We start from the raw sequence: 17,159 nt of genomic DNA on the forward strand, positions 1-17,159 counted from the left end.
TTCCTGCTGGCTCCTGGCTCCTGCAGTGTCTCTCTGGTCACCTGGCTGTGCCTCAGGTCCCCAGAAGCTTTGTTATGCAAAGGGTCAGGGCCAGGTCTCCCTTCCTGGGCTCCCACCACCCACTTGCTGCTCACACCACAGCACCACTCCGTGCACTCCTCAGCATTGCAAAGGAAAAGGCCTGAACAAACTCACTGACATTCATAAACTGCATAAAACTTGCACAATATTAAAAAACCTTCTTACCAAATATGGACAATAAGATGCTATCTGTGTTGCCAATACCAGACCATCGAGAAGATCTTGGTCAAAATTCACTATCCACCTTGTGGGTGGTACTCCACCTGATCAAAACACAAAGCAAGATTCATGAGACTCTCCTCTCCCTACAATGCCCATTTTGTTCTAGATAGATATGGTAACTATTAGAAATCACTGAGTAGAGGAAAGAACATAAGAAGGAAACATCCAGTCATATGTAGAACTTCACTGGCATATTTCTATTTCAGACCTGTTGCTGAAAACCTGAAAATCTCACCTAGAATATTGCAACTATTATTCACTCTGCTGCAGTATATAAGAGTATTCATCACAGCAGAATGGAAAAAAAATAATCTAAACTTAACTTCATAGACTAGGAGCCTAAATATGTAAACATTTTATTACTATCGGCCTAACATTAATAGAGCTAATGAAACTCATGAAAATATACAGAAATTTTTTAAAGTTGAAGACACAAAAAGGAAAGGTTACTTATTTTTTTAAGGTCAAATTATCTGGTATAAATGCAATATAAATGAGAGCTAAGAGCTCAATTGTTACAGCACAAATCACCACTTCTACAACTGTTGTAAACCCCAATGCCTCAGAAGGATAGGTAATTTTTATATTTCTAATGTTTTTATTGAAAAACTGATTATTAAGACATTAAATATAGTTTATTTATAATTTCTTATTGGAAGCATCCATATCTTAAAATATTTAACACAGCATTTACACAACTTTACTGTCTCAGGCCCAAGCTCCCAAATTTAGGAAACACTTTGGATTTTGGCCAATGGCAATGTTTTCAGAAAGACTGGGATCAAGCTTTCTCATATGGGACAAATGATACAGGTTTCATTTCACTATTACATTTAAAAAAATTAGTTCAACCCACGACAAACCCCTGTACCAGATCCTAAGCATAATCTATCTGCCATTATGCAGACAAAGAGCAGACATTTATAGACAGTTGATTCCTCATCAAAAACCCAAAATGTTTATCACTTCACATCAACTTGCAGATGCTTCAGTAAGAACAAACAGGAGCAGATGCTGCACAAACTTAAAAACAAAGGTCTGTAAATCCATCTGAGCTTAACTCGGTGACATCAGTAATGATTTTAGTTTGCCACTGCTTCAGTGTGGTGATGTTTAGGCTTGGCCTCAAATCCCTTATTTTTTCATATTCATGCTGTGAATCAAATTGGGTAATATTCTAAATATTCATTAAATATATTTTCATTAAACATATAATTAAAAACAAGCAACAGTATTAAAAGAGTATTTGCATGAATATTTCATTTTCTTTAAGTTTTCAAAACAAAATTAAAACTTGCATTAATCCCACTGTGTCAAAATTATTTTTTCTTTATCGTTTAACTGGAAGAACTTTTTCAAGCAGAAAACTTAACTTTTAAGTCTTGCAAACTCCATATTGGAAGGCACCAAAGATGGAGTCTGACTGGAGAACATCTTCCTTTTACTTATGAGAGGAAAAGATTATAGTAATATGGGCCTCAACATCTAAATTGTAACAGTATTAATTTTAACTCAATTGAGACATCCATTTTACAAATATCTACAGTGAGACATTTGTTTCATCCTATCTTCTTGGTAACCTACTTGCAGTTATTTAAAAAAATATTTAGTACAGTCACTGCAAAAACAAATACTTTAAAAATAGCAAAATACATTTTTGAAAGCATACCTCCTTCCTAAAAAGTCAGTCTTTCTAACTTTAATTCATGATTTTATTGATTGTAGTTGAGACCTATAAAAATCAATAAACTGTGCTTTTTATTAATAGAGTTCAGACTCCTTCTCAGCACATAATATCAGAATTTTTAATAAATCACCGTTTTCAAGTTTTTAACTTTTTAAGATTAACTATTTCTGCTTTACTAAGTCCAATATTTAATTATTCTTCTGGTTAGTAACCTAGATTGATTGGCTGAGTATGGTTATGGAAGCTCGTCAAACCCTATGCTTTGATCAAAAAAAGGAACTTTTCTTTTTTATCCTACTTTAACTTTTACTTTAAATATACTATTTGCTGCTTTTAGTCTTCTGCTGGGAGTATTACTTGAGCACACCTAAGCAGCAGCAGCTGTGTCTGCATCACAGAATGGTTTGGGCTGGAAGGACATTGAAGATCATGAAGCTCCTGCCATGGCCAGGGACACCACACACAGCATTTCTGTACTTTGTGTTCTCACTAATCCTTGCTTTCATGCTGCTAGAATTGTCTGTGTGCCAACAAAGTAGCAGGGGAACAAAGCTGGCTTAAAAAGAAAGAGCGAAAAATCCATTTACAGTTTAATCTGGATCACCCAATCCAGTTTTGCCATGCACCCACATAAATGTGCCAGTGGAAATGAAACACGGTAGGACTATTTTTCAAAAACCTTTGATTGAACTATAGCTTTATATTTGTGTAAATGGGAGTATAAAGAAAAAAGAACTCATTAAGTGGAATATTTTCCCATCTTAGCTAATTAAATACTTCTGTAAGCATTTTTGTTGTTTTTCAGTTAATCCTTCCACTATCAATCAACCTACTTAACTCAAAGGCTTGTGAATAAATTAGTCAGAAAACATAATGTATTTTTCCTAATTACATCAAATCTAGCAGAACATCTGCCAGCTAACCACTCTACAGTAATTAAGTTTTTAAATAGAATTAGTCAATTTTAGTAGAAATAAACAATAGAGATCAGAATTATTATTCAGGATACCTCTAAGCATGTAAATACAATGAATTTCATTTGTACTGGCATTTCTTGCAAAAAAAAAAAAAGTCAAGTGGAACTTTAAGATAAAGATTTGCATCCAATGTAATGATAAAAACCTGGCCAAAAATATTTCAAACATGAATGGTAACAGGTAGCAAACAACTCTGACTGGGGCCAGGGGGAGAGAAAATTGTCCACACTTTCACTTCTGAATTGAGACAGATTCCTGCTACTTGCTAGCTGCATCCCAAAAGGGCAGGCTGCAAACTTTGATAACACCAAGACTAAAATGGCACATTCTAAATCTCCCATTAATGAAGAGAAGTGAGACCAAAGCCCCAATTAGGCAGATAATGAACTGTGCTCTGCACAGAGACTAATGAGATTGGGAAAAATGGGGACTTGGAGTTATGAAAAGAAGAAGAGGCAAAAAAGAAGCATTTCCAAAAATAATCCGTGGTCTTGATGAGACAACAGGAGACTGGGAAGAAGGTGAAAAGAATTCATAACTGGAGGAAAGATTTTGGAAGTGAGAGAAGATTCTGGAGATGAGAGGGATGCATAGAGACAAATGCCACTGGATGTCCAGGGACTTTGGATGGGCATGAGATTGGTGCCCATGAGCAGCAGCACAGCAGGAATTCACAAGGCTTTTCCCTGATGTTCCAGTGGCATCCCTGGCACAGAGGGATTGTGAACAGAGTGCTCTGGAAGCAAGTGGATGTGTGAAATTATCAAACAGGGCAAGGGCTGCTTCTACAACAAATCCAGGATCCTGACACACCACAGGGTGTTTTCACCCATGACAAGAGGAGAAAATACTTGGTAAAAGAAAATAACTAAGCAGGTTTAGCTTGGAGTGGATGTGCAGCCACTTATGATTGCACTTAAACATTTGTTATGGTTTGGAAGCCTAAAATATACTGCAAAAGGCCTCTGCAAGGGATCTGAAATGAGAGTAGTTCTGTTTCACTTGTTGATTCCACTCACCACTAAAGGAATTACTGTGCATAGTCAATTCAGTGAGTTTTGGACCAACTTAACTCTTGGATGCTGTTACCTTTAATAGTTTGGGGTGGGTTTTTTTTGAAGTAATGATATCATGTTGCATGCATGTAGTAACCAAGCCTAACAGCATTGTCTCCATCTTTCTTGTAACACGTTAAGCCAACTCTTGAAGACACACTGCTTGCTTCATCCATGAAGCATTTCTACATAGAAGCAGCAAAGTTTTGCCATTGCACTCTAATTATTGACCACATTTCTTTTTTTTAATTTGTTTTAAAGTCCAGATCCATTGAATTTTTTGAAACTTGATGTTTTTACCCTGATGCATCAATAGAAAGTCTACAAGGTTTTGCAATGTTTTTTTTGCTCATGATCTATTTTTTCACCAAAAAAATTATATATATATTTATTTTTATTATTAGATAATAAAAATAATTTTATTATTAGATAATAATAAAATTTCTTGTGGGATATGAAAACTATTTTCCAAATGGAGATAACCAAGGGAATACCTACAACAATTCTACACAAAAATGCCAAACCACTTATTTGTTGGCAGAATACCAAGCAGCAGTCACCATAAACTCCTCTAGGTCAATTTCTATTTATTTTTTTGACATGTAAATGATACGATGGACCACGGAAAAATACTACACACTTTAACTTCAGTAAGGTTTTGATTACATTCTCTGTCATAGAAAAGCAATGAAAATGTATTCTAGGAAAAAGATCCTGTAACATGACAAACTTTACTGAAAAACAATGACCCTAACTGCTATCAGCTGTCCACAAAAAAAAATCCCAGATTGTGTACTTGCCAATATTTTCACATGCAATTTTTAAAAATTGCACAAAATTATCTTACTCCCATCTGGAGATAATATAAAACAGATTAAAGAATTGGCTTTGGGAAGAAAAATTGTTTGCAAGTATTCATGAGGAAAGGACTATAATTTAAGCTCTTGAACAACTGGAGTAATGATCTGAAACAAACGGGATGAAATCCAATAATGATGCTTGCAGCATACTACAATTAATTAAGAATAATTCATTATGCAAGTGCTAGATGGAAAATTGGATAGAGAGAACTTCTGCAGAAAAGAATCTGGAGAAAACACTAAATCCGATACTGTGGCACAAAAAACAAATACTGTGCTAGCATGCACTAACAGGAGAGCTGCATCTTAAACACAGAGACTGATCTTTTCACTTCTGTTCATTTCTAGTAAAGTCTCAGCTGGTCTGGTGTAGTCGTGCATTTCTGTACCCGAGCAGGTGTTTCCATATAAGGAAGTGAAGCTAGAATTTTCTATAGCCTGCTCGCTGTAATTGGCTCGGTCCCAACACAGACACAGTGATAGGACTGTAGAAGTGCACCTCAAAGTCTAGTGTCCATCTCATTGGGCCAAGAGCCAAAAAAGCCCACCTAGACCATCGAGTACTAAAGGGCCTGCATAAGGGTACACGAGGCTTTTTGGGAGTGCCTTAGCCTGTGTAGCTGTGCTTAGTACACTGTGCTCGGCTTATCTCTTTTCATTTTGTAACGTTTATTATTTTCCTGTTATTAAAACTTTATTTTACAAAGCATATCCTGGGAAGCCGTCTCGCTATTTTATTAAGCCATTTCTCTGCTGGCTGGACCCTCGGAGTTATCGGGAGAAATCTCGATAAATGGCACCTTCGAACAGGGACCCTACATTAGGGTAACTGAATCGAAGTTTGCTGACAGAGAGCCCTCACGTTCAGCTAGGCCATTTTGCTCTTGGTTTCGTTTTTTTTAAAAGCGAGCTCGTGGTGGTTTTTTTGGTCGTGAAAATAAAACCACATTTTTGGGTCAAAAAGGCTGAGAGGGAGCCTTTTGACTGAACCCCTATACCGGTGAGAGGGGGTCTTTGCCGGACACCGATTCTGGTACAAGGTGGATTACTCTTTAGAAGAGAGAAGCTGCAGTCTAGCAGAAGCCCTTGCTGCGTTTAAAGGAGTTGTAGATAATCAGCAGAGTAAAAAAGGGGTTTGCCACTTTTGTGGGAGAAAAGGACACTTCAGAAACAGTTGCCCACAGCTTCAGAGGAAGCCACCCTTAAAACACTGTAATTGTAAGAATCATTTGCAAAATGCTAACAGTTCTCGTCCAGCACAGGATTTCAAATGGCAGAGTTCGGGAAACGGGCAGAGGAGCGCGAGACAGTGGAGCGCTCAGATACAAGAAGCCCTGTCCAGCCTGCCAGAAAACACCTCAGACCACCAGGTCCACAGCTGCAGCAACTCATATCCGAGTTACCAGCCACAATGCCCCCAGGTACAAGACTGGAGCTGTGCACAGCCCACCCAGTAATGCTAACAAACTGTATTCACCATACAATTTCTACAGGACAGTTAGGACCTCTACCACAATCCCGTGAATTTTTAATAATGGGAGTCAGTAATAATAATGCTGAAGGTTTTTATGTATTACCAACCGTACTGTCTGTAACATCCTCACAAGAAATTACTGTTTTAGTTATCTGTCCTGACCCCCCATGTTTCTTACCCAAAGGACTAATCATAGCGCAAGCTTTTCTCCTACCAGAATCTCTCAGCAACACATCCCTCATCGCTTGGACGAGAGAGATCAGCCGCGGGCGGCCGTATCTCAGCTGCACCCTCAAGCACCTCGGGAAGACCATCACCCTCACAGGCCTGATCGACACGGGCGCGGATGTTTCGCTGATTTCGAGAGACCTCTGGCCGCAAGACTGGGCCATTGTACCTACGCTGGATCAGCTGGCAGGTATTGGAGGTCACTGTGACAGCTTTCGCAGCTTGCACCCAGTGACATTTGAGGGCCCCGAGGGTCGCATTGCAACTACCAAACCATTCATTGTAAGAGCAGATATAGTGCTGTGGGGAAGAGACATCCTGTCACAATGGGGTCTGAAGATAGAGACAAATTTCTAAAACGGGCTGTAGATGAAAAAGATACTTTAAAACTAACATGGACTTCTGACACACCTATCTGGGAAAATCAATGGCCTTTGCCAGCAAACAAACTTGCAGTTCTAGAACAGTTAGTACAAGAACAATTAGAAAAAGGACACCTAGTCCCAACTACTAGCCCATGGAACACCCCTGTTTTTGTAATTAAAAAGCCAAACAGTGAAAAATGGAGGTTGTTACACGATCTTCGAAAGATTAACGAAATTATTGTTGAAATGGGGTCGTTGCAACCAGGTTTACCATCACCTGTCATGATCCCTAAGGACTGGACTTTAACTGTTATTGATTTAAAAGACTGTTTTTTTAGTATTCGTTTGCACCCTGATGACGCACAACGGTTTGCTTTCTCCGTTCCATCTATCAATCAACAAGCTCCGTTAAAAAGATATCATTGGAGAGTCTTGCCGCAAGGAATGCGCAACTCGCCCAGCATATGTCAATGGTTTGTTGCAAAAATACTCTCTCCAGTTCGTGCACAACATCCACATTCCCTCATACTGCACTACATGGATGACATTTTGATAGCAGCTGCAGAAGAAACATCTATGAAAGAAACATCAGATCATGTCATCTCGGCAGTGCAGAAAGCAGGATTTACTATAGTCCAAGAAAAAATACAACAACTCCCTCCATGGAGGTATTTAGGTTACAGAATTACTGAACAGACCATTACACCACAAAGACTCCAGCTACTTTGCAATCCAAAAACTCTTAATGAGATGCAACAACTCGTAGGAACTATCAACTGGATCAGACCTCTGTTAGGTATCACAAATCAAGACTTAATCCCTTTATTTGATTTATTAAAAGGAGACACAGCATTAAACTCCCCACGGGAACTCACCAAAGAAGCTCAGAATGCTTTAAAAAAAGTGTTTGAGGCCATTCAGTCACGTCAAGCACACCGTTATAATCCTAACCTCTCTTTTTTATTTGCAGTTTTAGGAGAAAGCCCCCAACTTCATGGATTAATGTTCCAATGGGATTTGGCACGGAAAGACCACCTGGTAATACTAGAATGGGTCTTTTTGTCCCGACAGATGAGTAAAACCATAACAACATGCCCTGAAATTATGTCTCAACTCATAATGAAAGCCCGGTCTCGAATGTTTTCCCTTTCAGGCAAAGATTTCTCAGAAATATTTTTGCCAGTCAAATCCATATACTTAGAATGGTTGATTCAAAACTCAGAAGTCTTGCAAATTGCGCTTGCAGACTTTGCAGGAAAAATTTCGAGTCACTACCCTAAACACAGACTATTGAACTCACCTTTAAAATTAATTGAAAAACCTCTAAGGAGTTATACACCCTTAGAGGCAATCACCTTTTTTACAGATGGCTCAGGGAAATCCCAAAAATCTGTAATTACCTGGCAAGATCCTAACACGAAAGAATGGAAATCGGACATTGAGAAAGTAGAAGGCTCCACCCAGATAGTGGAGCTAGCAGCTGTTGTGCGTGTGTTTTGTAAGTTTATGTTTCCATTTAACTTAGTAACTGACTCTTTCTATGTTGCAGGTGTGGTGGAAAGAGCAGAGGGATCTCTGCTCAAAGAAGTTCCAAATGATCAGTTATACTGTTTACTTAAGAAACTAATCTTTCTTCTTTCATCCCGACAGCAGCCGTATTTCATCACACATATTAGGTCACACACTATCCTCCCAGGTTTTATGGCAGAAGGTAATGCAGTCGCAGACCATCTAGCAATGACAATACAGAACACATTGCCTAATGTTATTGAACAAGCCCGAATAAGCCACGCGTTCTTTCATCAGAACGCATCTGCACTGACAAAGATGTTTGGTATCTCACAAAACCAAGCAAAAGCAATTGTTCAGACATGTTCAGACTGTCAAAAATTAGAAATCCCAGCCATAGCAACAGGAGTAAATCCCAGAGGCTTGAATAGCCTCCAACTATGGCAAACTGATGTAACACAATATCAGTCTTTTGGCAAATTCAAACATATACATTTATCCATAGACACCTTTTCTGGAGCAATTTATGCTTCAGCACATAATGGTGAAAAAACCAGAGATGCAATCAAACACTTTCTTCATGCATTTGCTACACTAGGCATCCCACAGGAAATTAAGACAGATAATGGACCAGCATATATATCCCAGAAACTACACCAGTTTCTCAACATTTGGGGAGTCAAACATACTAGAGGAATACCTCACTCATCAACAGGTCAGTCTATAGTAGAAAGAGCACACAGGTCACTGAAAACACTTTTAGAAAAACAAAAGGGAGGAGTAGAAGTGCTCTCTACTGTAGAAAGGCTAAATAAAGCTGTATATGTATTTAATTTTTTAAACAACTCATTTATGGAACAGATGCCCCCAATTTTCAGACACTTCAGTAACACTACACAAGCAAAACTTAAGGAGCGGCCACTGGTGTTCATCAAAGACCCTGAAACAGGAAACGTTTCAGGACCTCATCCCCTCATAACTTGGGGGAGAGGCTTTGCGTGTGTTTCCACAGATGCTGGCCCCAAATGGATCCCTGCAAAGAATGTGAAGCCGCAATTGCAGCAGATAAAAGAGCAGCAGAGCACACCTGAAGAAGAACACACCAAAGACACTAGATGACCCCGGATGGTAGCTTCAAGAGGACTTCTGCATTCTGACACAGCCCAGCACTATAGACACTGAAATACGTTTGAAGCAGAGACTTAAGTTTTATAAAAGTTGCACTGTTAAAATTTTTGAAGTTATTATTGTCATGTCAAAATTGTTCGTTGTTGTATGTTAAAAGTTATTATCAAATCTTTATGTAGAAGAAAAAGAAAATATAGTTCACTTGAAAAAATCTCCCCAAAAGAAAAAGTAAAATAAGATTCATATGTAATTTGAGACTAAATATTAAATTTTAAAGATTGGCTAATAAAAAGAAAGTACCAAATTTAAAATTTTGTAATCCATAAAACTATAGCTTAACTATAAACCAACTTGTTAAATAACAATAAGTTATTGACACAATCACAATTATGAACAAAAGTGAGAATTTTTTCAAAGTAACTATTTCTCTTTTTTTTTCTTTTTTTAATATGATTTTACAGGGTGAGATGTAGTCGTGCATTTCTGTACCCGAGCAGGTGTTTCCATATAAGGAAGTGAAGCTAGAATTTTCTATAGCCTGCTCGCTGTAATTGGCTTGGTCCCAACACAGACACAGTGATAGGACTGTAGAAGTGCACCTCAAAGTCTAGTGTCCATCTCATTGGGCCAAGAGCCAAAAAAGCCCACCTAGACCATCGAGTACTAAAGGGCCTGCATAAGGGTACACGAGGCTTTTTGGGAGTGCCTTAGCCTGTGTAGCTGTGCTTAGTACACTGTGCTCGGCTTATCTCTTTTCATTTTGTAACGTTTATTATTTTCCTGTTATTAAAACTTTATTTTACAAAGCATATCCTGGGAAGCCGTCTCGCTATTTTATTAAGCCATTTCTCTGCTGGCTGGACCCTCGGAGTTATCGGGAGAAATCTCGATAGTCTGGAAACCAGAATGGGCACCAAACTGCAAGAGAAGGAGCAACTAAAAGGGTTCACAACAAAAAACCCTGACCTAAGTACACGGAAAGACTGAAAGAATGGAAATGTTTTGCCAAGAAGGGGGAGAGAGAGAAACTGGAGGAGAAGATAACAATCTGCCAATATGTTCAAGGTCACTAGAAAAGCAAAGATTCATTACACACCGTATTTTAAAAGAGAAAGGATGGACTTAACACAGAATTTCCTATGCTAGAGTTTTGTTAGAGAATAGGAAACTCTTTCAAATAGAAATGAGTGGGAAATTCTGGCAGATACTGCCTTAATCAGATTGTGGAAGCTCCTTTTTCAGAGATTTTTATAACAGTCTAGGCAAATACCTGTTCAGTACATTACAGGTATATTCAGATTAATCTTTGTACAGGAGAATAAAGCAAATAATTCTGGTCTCGTTCTCCATTTCTGGGATTTACTGTGGGTTCTTTTTAAGTTTCACTTTTATCCATCATCTGGATAAGCAGAAGTATGATGTATTGGAACTATCTGGATAAGAAAGCCAGTGCCACCACTGCACAATGTAAAAACTGCTCTTATACCAAGGATCAAAACACTTAAAGGATCAGATTTAGTGTAATCTACTAAGTTTAAGAGTAATTTTATATAAAAAAGCAAGAACATCAATACATCTTTAAATAAAGCACTGTGTTTCTTATGAAGCTTGTTCTGCTGTTTTCACAAATAATAAAAAATTTAAATTCTTGCCATCACTTGAAAAATCCTAAGGAGGCACAAGAGATACCAATAACAAATCTTCTGTTACATAGCCACAGGCAATTTTTTCAAATTCTGAGTTACTGAAAAACAGAGGAAAAATATGAGATAGGTTACCATTATATGAGAATTTTCAAATAAACCAAATACATTCTCACAAAAATCTTGAAACTGATGGCCTTTTGTGATTAAAGGTATGAAACAGGGTTTTATAAGAAATTAATAAATTAGACTCTATTACTAAGAGTAGCAATGGAATGGTGCTATGACAGGAGTCTGTATAAGCAGGCATGACACCAAGAGTAGGAACTAGATGTTGTAAATAGCTTACTGGAATACACAAATTCATCAGCAAAGGAAGAACCAAGTTACAGTATTAAGTATCAAACTCAAAACAGAGTATTTTACACAGAATAGAGGTTTTAAATTTGCTTACTGCTCCAGAATATTGTGATACTACAAGCCTGCACAGGTTGAAAATACAATTAAATTCGCAGAATGGAAATCTAGTATAGCATGACAGGAGTGCCACCTCCATCTGAAGGAGTCCTGAATTTCAAAGCAGGAAGCCTCAGAGTGTGTATAAAGCATTTCTGTACATTTGCAGTGTTACTCATCTCTCAGCAACTTCTGTTGAAGGTGGAATACTGAGCTACACTGACCTTTAATATATCACAGTATGTCCTTTCAATGTAAACTAGAGCAGTAATTATGGTTTATATTATTATACAACAAATTCTTACTCTGGAATCTGAAAATCTCTATAGCTATAATAATACCTATAGTCCTGTGTCAGTAGCTTAAATCTGGCACCAATAATAGAAACATTTACAAAAGAAATGTGTGGCAATAACCTGTACATGCTAACATTAGAACCAGAACAAGCTTTGATAGTACTGAAGTACAATCCAGAGCATAAGAAAGATGAGATGAAATATGCCTTTGAATAATTTTTGAAAAGGCTATTATTTATTACTTAGAATTTAAGATTAAGAGATTGATAACATATCTGCCTTCATAAAATACAGCATTTAGCATGTCTGGCTACATTTATCTTTACATGGTAAACAAGTCTAAATTTGTAAGAGATGAAAGAAAAATTACAGTTCCTACTTCAGGCAGGATGCAGGATACAACTCTTGCTCATCAAAACTGATAATTATTCATCTAAGAAGGCTTGAAATATCACTGACAGATCAACTTAATACCACTGTCAATTCATAATTCTAAGCAGAAAAGTTCAAGAAGCACCACATGGGGCAATAACAGAGAAACAGAGACGCTGGGGATATGTCTCATTTACTCCCATCTGTTACAGAACACTTTTACCCTGAGGCATGCACATCCATCTTTCTGCTCCTAAAAAACATTTGCTATAATCTTTCACTCTCTATGCAGTTTTGGGGTTTTTTTTCACTGATTCTTATCCTAAACAATATCTTAAATTGACAAATTTCTGAGGCTTTTACGCATCATGCAAGAGCAGCATTACCTTACAATGGTCTCCATTTTGTTGGTCTTCAAGAGAAAACTTTCACCAAGTTCCACTAAGTGAGGAAGCCCCACCAAACCCATGGTGGCCCCCCCAGGACCCTGAACATCCCATCAGCTGGACCAGTGCTAGAACCAGGGCTGGTGACCTCTTGCTTTCTCTCATTCTTTTTTTTTCGTCTCACCTCTTTATCCAAAACCCACTGCCACATGCTTACACATGGCAAGGTCATGGCAGGTCAGGGACTAACAAGTCAACTTCCATGCCAAGTGTGTGATTTAGTACTAAAACTTGGTGAGTTTGTGCAGACCCTGATTTCGTTGTTCCTAAGTATTTATGAATCTTGGGCGCTCCTTTTGCCTTAAGGGTAGGACCTCACATCATGGCACTTGACTTAGACATCATTTAGATTTAAAATCTCAGCAATTCATTACAGCATTGCTGGCTTCTAGACTAGCTTCACAATGATTACTATAATGCCTGTGTTTTGTTATTTACTAAAAAAAAAAAAAAAAAAAAGATAAATATTGCTCTCAAAATTTATTGTTGAACACTTAAAATGAATTAAGAGAATCTTTCTCAAACTTCACAGTCGGAAATATGTTTTGTCCTCCAAAAAATTCTGATGTTGTATTACTAAATCCTCAGCTATACCACACTCAATATATATATTTCACATGCATTGCAGAAATACCATTAATTACACAAATAATCAGAATGCTTATTTATTCCAATTAACATACAAACACTGCCAAGTTCCTTGTTTGGCTGAAAGCAGAATTGCTGTTTAGACATCTCACAGTGTATTGCAAAGAAAACAAAATTTTGTTCTAAACATTTGTCTGATTATTTCTTTTTATAAAATTATGTTTCTGAGGGCCAGCCTATATTTATATACATTTTTCATATAAGCATACATGTCTACAAACACACACAGGTATGTATATGTATGCATATATGTACACACAAACATATACAAAAATATACATAGGCCTAAGAGTTTAGGCTTTACTTTCTTTTTTTAAGATCTTTTTGGTGGGTTTTCAATTATGAACCCTTTGAATGTTTTCAATATAGATCTCCAAGGATTACCCTTCTTCACACTTTCATTTCTCTGAAGCTGCATAATGCCAGACAGTATAAATTGTACAAAAAAATTTTTATACTACTCAAAAATCTAAAAAGTTAAATGAAACATGAAATTCTCCCTATTTCTCAATGGCATATGGACTTTAAACTCAGAAAGTAATTATTTTTCTCTTTTTTGTTACATAAAATTCTGATATGATCGTGTGGGGTTTTCAGCTATAGGAAATAAACATGGAGTGTTCAAATCAACAAAGAAGGACTAAGACTGAAAAGCCTATTTATTGGACTCCATATTCACATCTTATGTTTCATTCTTATGTTCTGCTGTGCAGATAATGAAATATAACACAAAAAAATGGTTTAAAACTTTGCTAATTTAGAATTCAGGAAATATTTTCCAGGATTTATCATTCAAGAAGAATGTTCTCTTTTTCTCTTTGTTGCAAGTCAGACTTTTTATAACTATGACAGCAGTTCATTAGATAGTCTTTTCCTCTTCTTTAATTCAGCTTTTTATTAAGTGTGTAAAAAGCAAGATTCATTATTTTGAAAAAGACTGTTTTGCAGTGATTCTAACTGAAAAAGAATTTACATGAAATCAAACAAGATTCTTCCCTTCCACCTTTCAAAGGGTGGAAGTATTCTTTAACTCTAGTTTCTCAGTTTTCTCTGAGAACCATTAAACTGAGAAGCAAAAATCGATGAATTCCCTAAATATCCTTCCTAAAAACTAGGGGAAAGAAAGGAGAGAGGACGGAGGACAGAGAAAGGAAAATTTGTGGAAACATAGGAAAGGAAAAGAATATATTTCTGAATTGCTATGTCAGAAACAACCTTAAATAAAAGTCCTACAGAATCAATTTTAAAACAAGAATTCTATTTAACTCTCATACAATTTTGTGAAGATATGTAATCACACAGTAAAATATCTCCTCCCCTAACATTTTAACTCAGATTTCATGCTGAATTGATATCAAAATAAAAAATATAAAAATTAAAGCCATCAACCCCCCAAGCTCACTAACAGTGAAGAGAATAAAATGCATAAAGCCCAAAACTTTCCTACTTGGAAGTAAGAATCTTGCCAGCTGCCACTATGCCTAAGATTGCCAGACACACTTGCACTGGCAATGGATTAGAATTTCTCTTCCCTCTTGAGCAGATTTTCCAGGTAAAGTGAAGATGAATCTGCTCTGGGGACAGCTCTTCAATCTCAGACAAAGATTGACTGTTCAGGTATTGCTGATATTTACTGGCTGTCATCTTTTCTAACAATTTTATATTAAATATAGAATTATCTATTCTTTTCAAAATCTTCCTGGAACACACTGAAAAAAATTCTCTATTTCCAAAAACATCATTTATCTTTTTTACCATGGTAAGAGTCATAATTAAAAACGAAGAGACATAAAGCTTCTCAGGAGACAATTTAATTCACCAATCTCAAAGATTTTCTACTGTTTAGGGACTACAGGATTTGAATTACAATATTCCAATACTCTAGCAACTCTTAAAGGGTTTTTCCTGACTGTTAATTTTTCATGCTATTAGCAGTCTTTCAGAGAGAAATGTTGAAAAGAAACGAAGATAAGGAAACTTATCTTTACTAGAAGGTAAACTGAAAATTTATTATGCTCAAATAATTAATGCTTCCTCTGTTATCATTATTATTGTCTATATAATGCCTTAAGTGAGCACTGAACCTTATATTTCATGTATAATTATAGTCTCAGCATAACAGGCATAGCTGCATTTCACAGTTTTATGGCATCTGGACTCAAGTTTCAACATTACTTTCCAGTTTGTGGTCAATAAGACTCAGTACAAAGCCTGCCCTTCCAAAACACACGCCAAGGTGCTTTTAAAATCTATTTATTTTTCGGTAGCAGTAAGGAGAGAAGATGTGGTGACATTAAACTCCTTGCTAATGTTCTCTCTAAGCTATTAAGATCTTAATTCTTGCAAGAGGAGAGTTCTGATGAATGGCACAGCTATCTCCAACTTTAGAAGAGTGTAATGAAGATGAATATTTGAAACCTCTCTGCACTGCGGTAGCTTAGGCTTTTCTCACTGTCACATTTCACTTTAAGGAGCTTAGGTATCAAAGGAAAGACTGAGAAATGTGGCCTGGATAGATCCTCATTTATTTAGTGGAAATTAATCACCACACAGACTGTTTTGAGCTGAAAACAGCAGGTCAATACATTTTGATAGTCAGGGCTAAGTACTCAAAGCAGTGTTTGGATGATAATATGCAGGAACATAAAGGCATAAATGTTAAGCAAAAAGTGGTATTTGCTCTCTGATCTGCACTGTAGTAAGAACTGAAAAAAAAAAAAAACAACCAAACCCTAACCCTTCTCTTGAAATTAGCAAATAATAACAACCAAAATTCAAAACTGAGGATATATGAGACTTTCAGCTGAGCTGCATGAACACTTAATGTACTCTGACATTTTTCCTTATGACACTTAATTTCCTGTGGAAAAGCCTGCTTAAATGCTTAGTTTAAAGCTAACATAATTTAAAATGTCAAAATATCTGAGTATAAATTTAAAGATTAACCTTAACATCATGAAACTTAAAGGACCAACAGCATATCAGAATATTAAATCTGAAAAGCTACATAAGCTCTTGTCCAGTGTATGATCTTAAATAACAGATTCAGACTAATGACCCCTGGGGGATATTACTGGCCACCAGATTCCAGCCAGATTTTGTGCCACTGACCATAACCCTTTGAGCCTGGCAGTTCAGCCTAATTTCAACTTCAGTCCACCTCACTGAACTCTTAACTGGCCTGTACTTCACCAGTTTGGTATTGAGAATGTTCCAGGAGGCTGCTGAAAGCCTTGCCCAAGCTGAGATAAACAACATCCACAGTCTCTCCCTCTCCACTGAGCTGGCCATATCATCATGGAAAGCAATCAGGTTGATCCAGCTTTATTATCCCTTTGGAAATTCTTGGCAACTACTCACAAAAATGTTCCTGTACTTTGTATGCTTGGTAAGGTTTGCAAAGATTTTACTCCATCAGCATCCCAAGAGACAAGATGAGGGCGACTGGCTTTCGAGCTTCCTGGATTCTCTTTCCAGATGGGAATGACATCTCTTCCAAACTTTCTCTCTCAGATTGTCCTGACCTTTCCAAGGCTGGTGAATGTGACCTTGTAATGACATTGGTCTCTCAGCACTTGGTGAACCCCACTGGATCCCCTGAGCTTGTGTTTGTCCAGTGGCTCCCTAAACTGATCCTCCTCAACCAAGGCTAAATCTTCCTTGTTCCAGACCTTCCCTTTCATCTCAAGGGCCTGGGATTGCTCAGTGCTCA

The 17,159-nt window shown here is 37.2% G+C and overlaps 2 protein-coding genes across 3 annotated transcripts in view; one reads left to right on the forward strand and one right to left on the reverse strand.

The window, feature by feature from the left end:
- The window catches only part of PRRG1 (proline rich and Gla domain 1), a 531,308-nt gene that overhangs the window by 379,344 nt on the left and 134,805 nt on the right, over window positions 1-17,159 (forward strand). The window lies entirely within an intron of this gene.
- Window positions 1-17,159, reverse strand: part of CFAP47 (cilia and flagella associated protein 47) — a 270,139-nt gene that overhangs the window by 188,296 nt on the left and 64,684 nt on the right. For both annotated transcript variants that reach the window (XM_063393003.1, XM_063393002.1), the window contains exon 34: window positions 247-344. In XM_063393003.1, coding sequence (XP_063249073.1) covers window positions 247-344 — 98 coding nt within the window. The remainder of the gene's footprint in view (window positions 1-246; window positions 345-17,159) is intronic.

The sequence above is a fragment of the Prinia subflava genome, chromosome 3 (genome assembly GCF_021018805.1).
Source record: "Prinia subflava isolate CZ2003 ecotype Zambia chromosome 3, Cam_Psub_1.2, whole genome shotgun sequence".
Classification (NCBI taxonomy): Eukaryota; Metazoa; Chordata; class Aves; order Passeriformes; family Cisticolidae; genus Prinia; species Prinia subflava.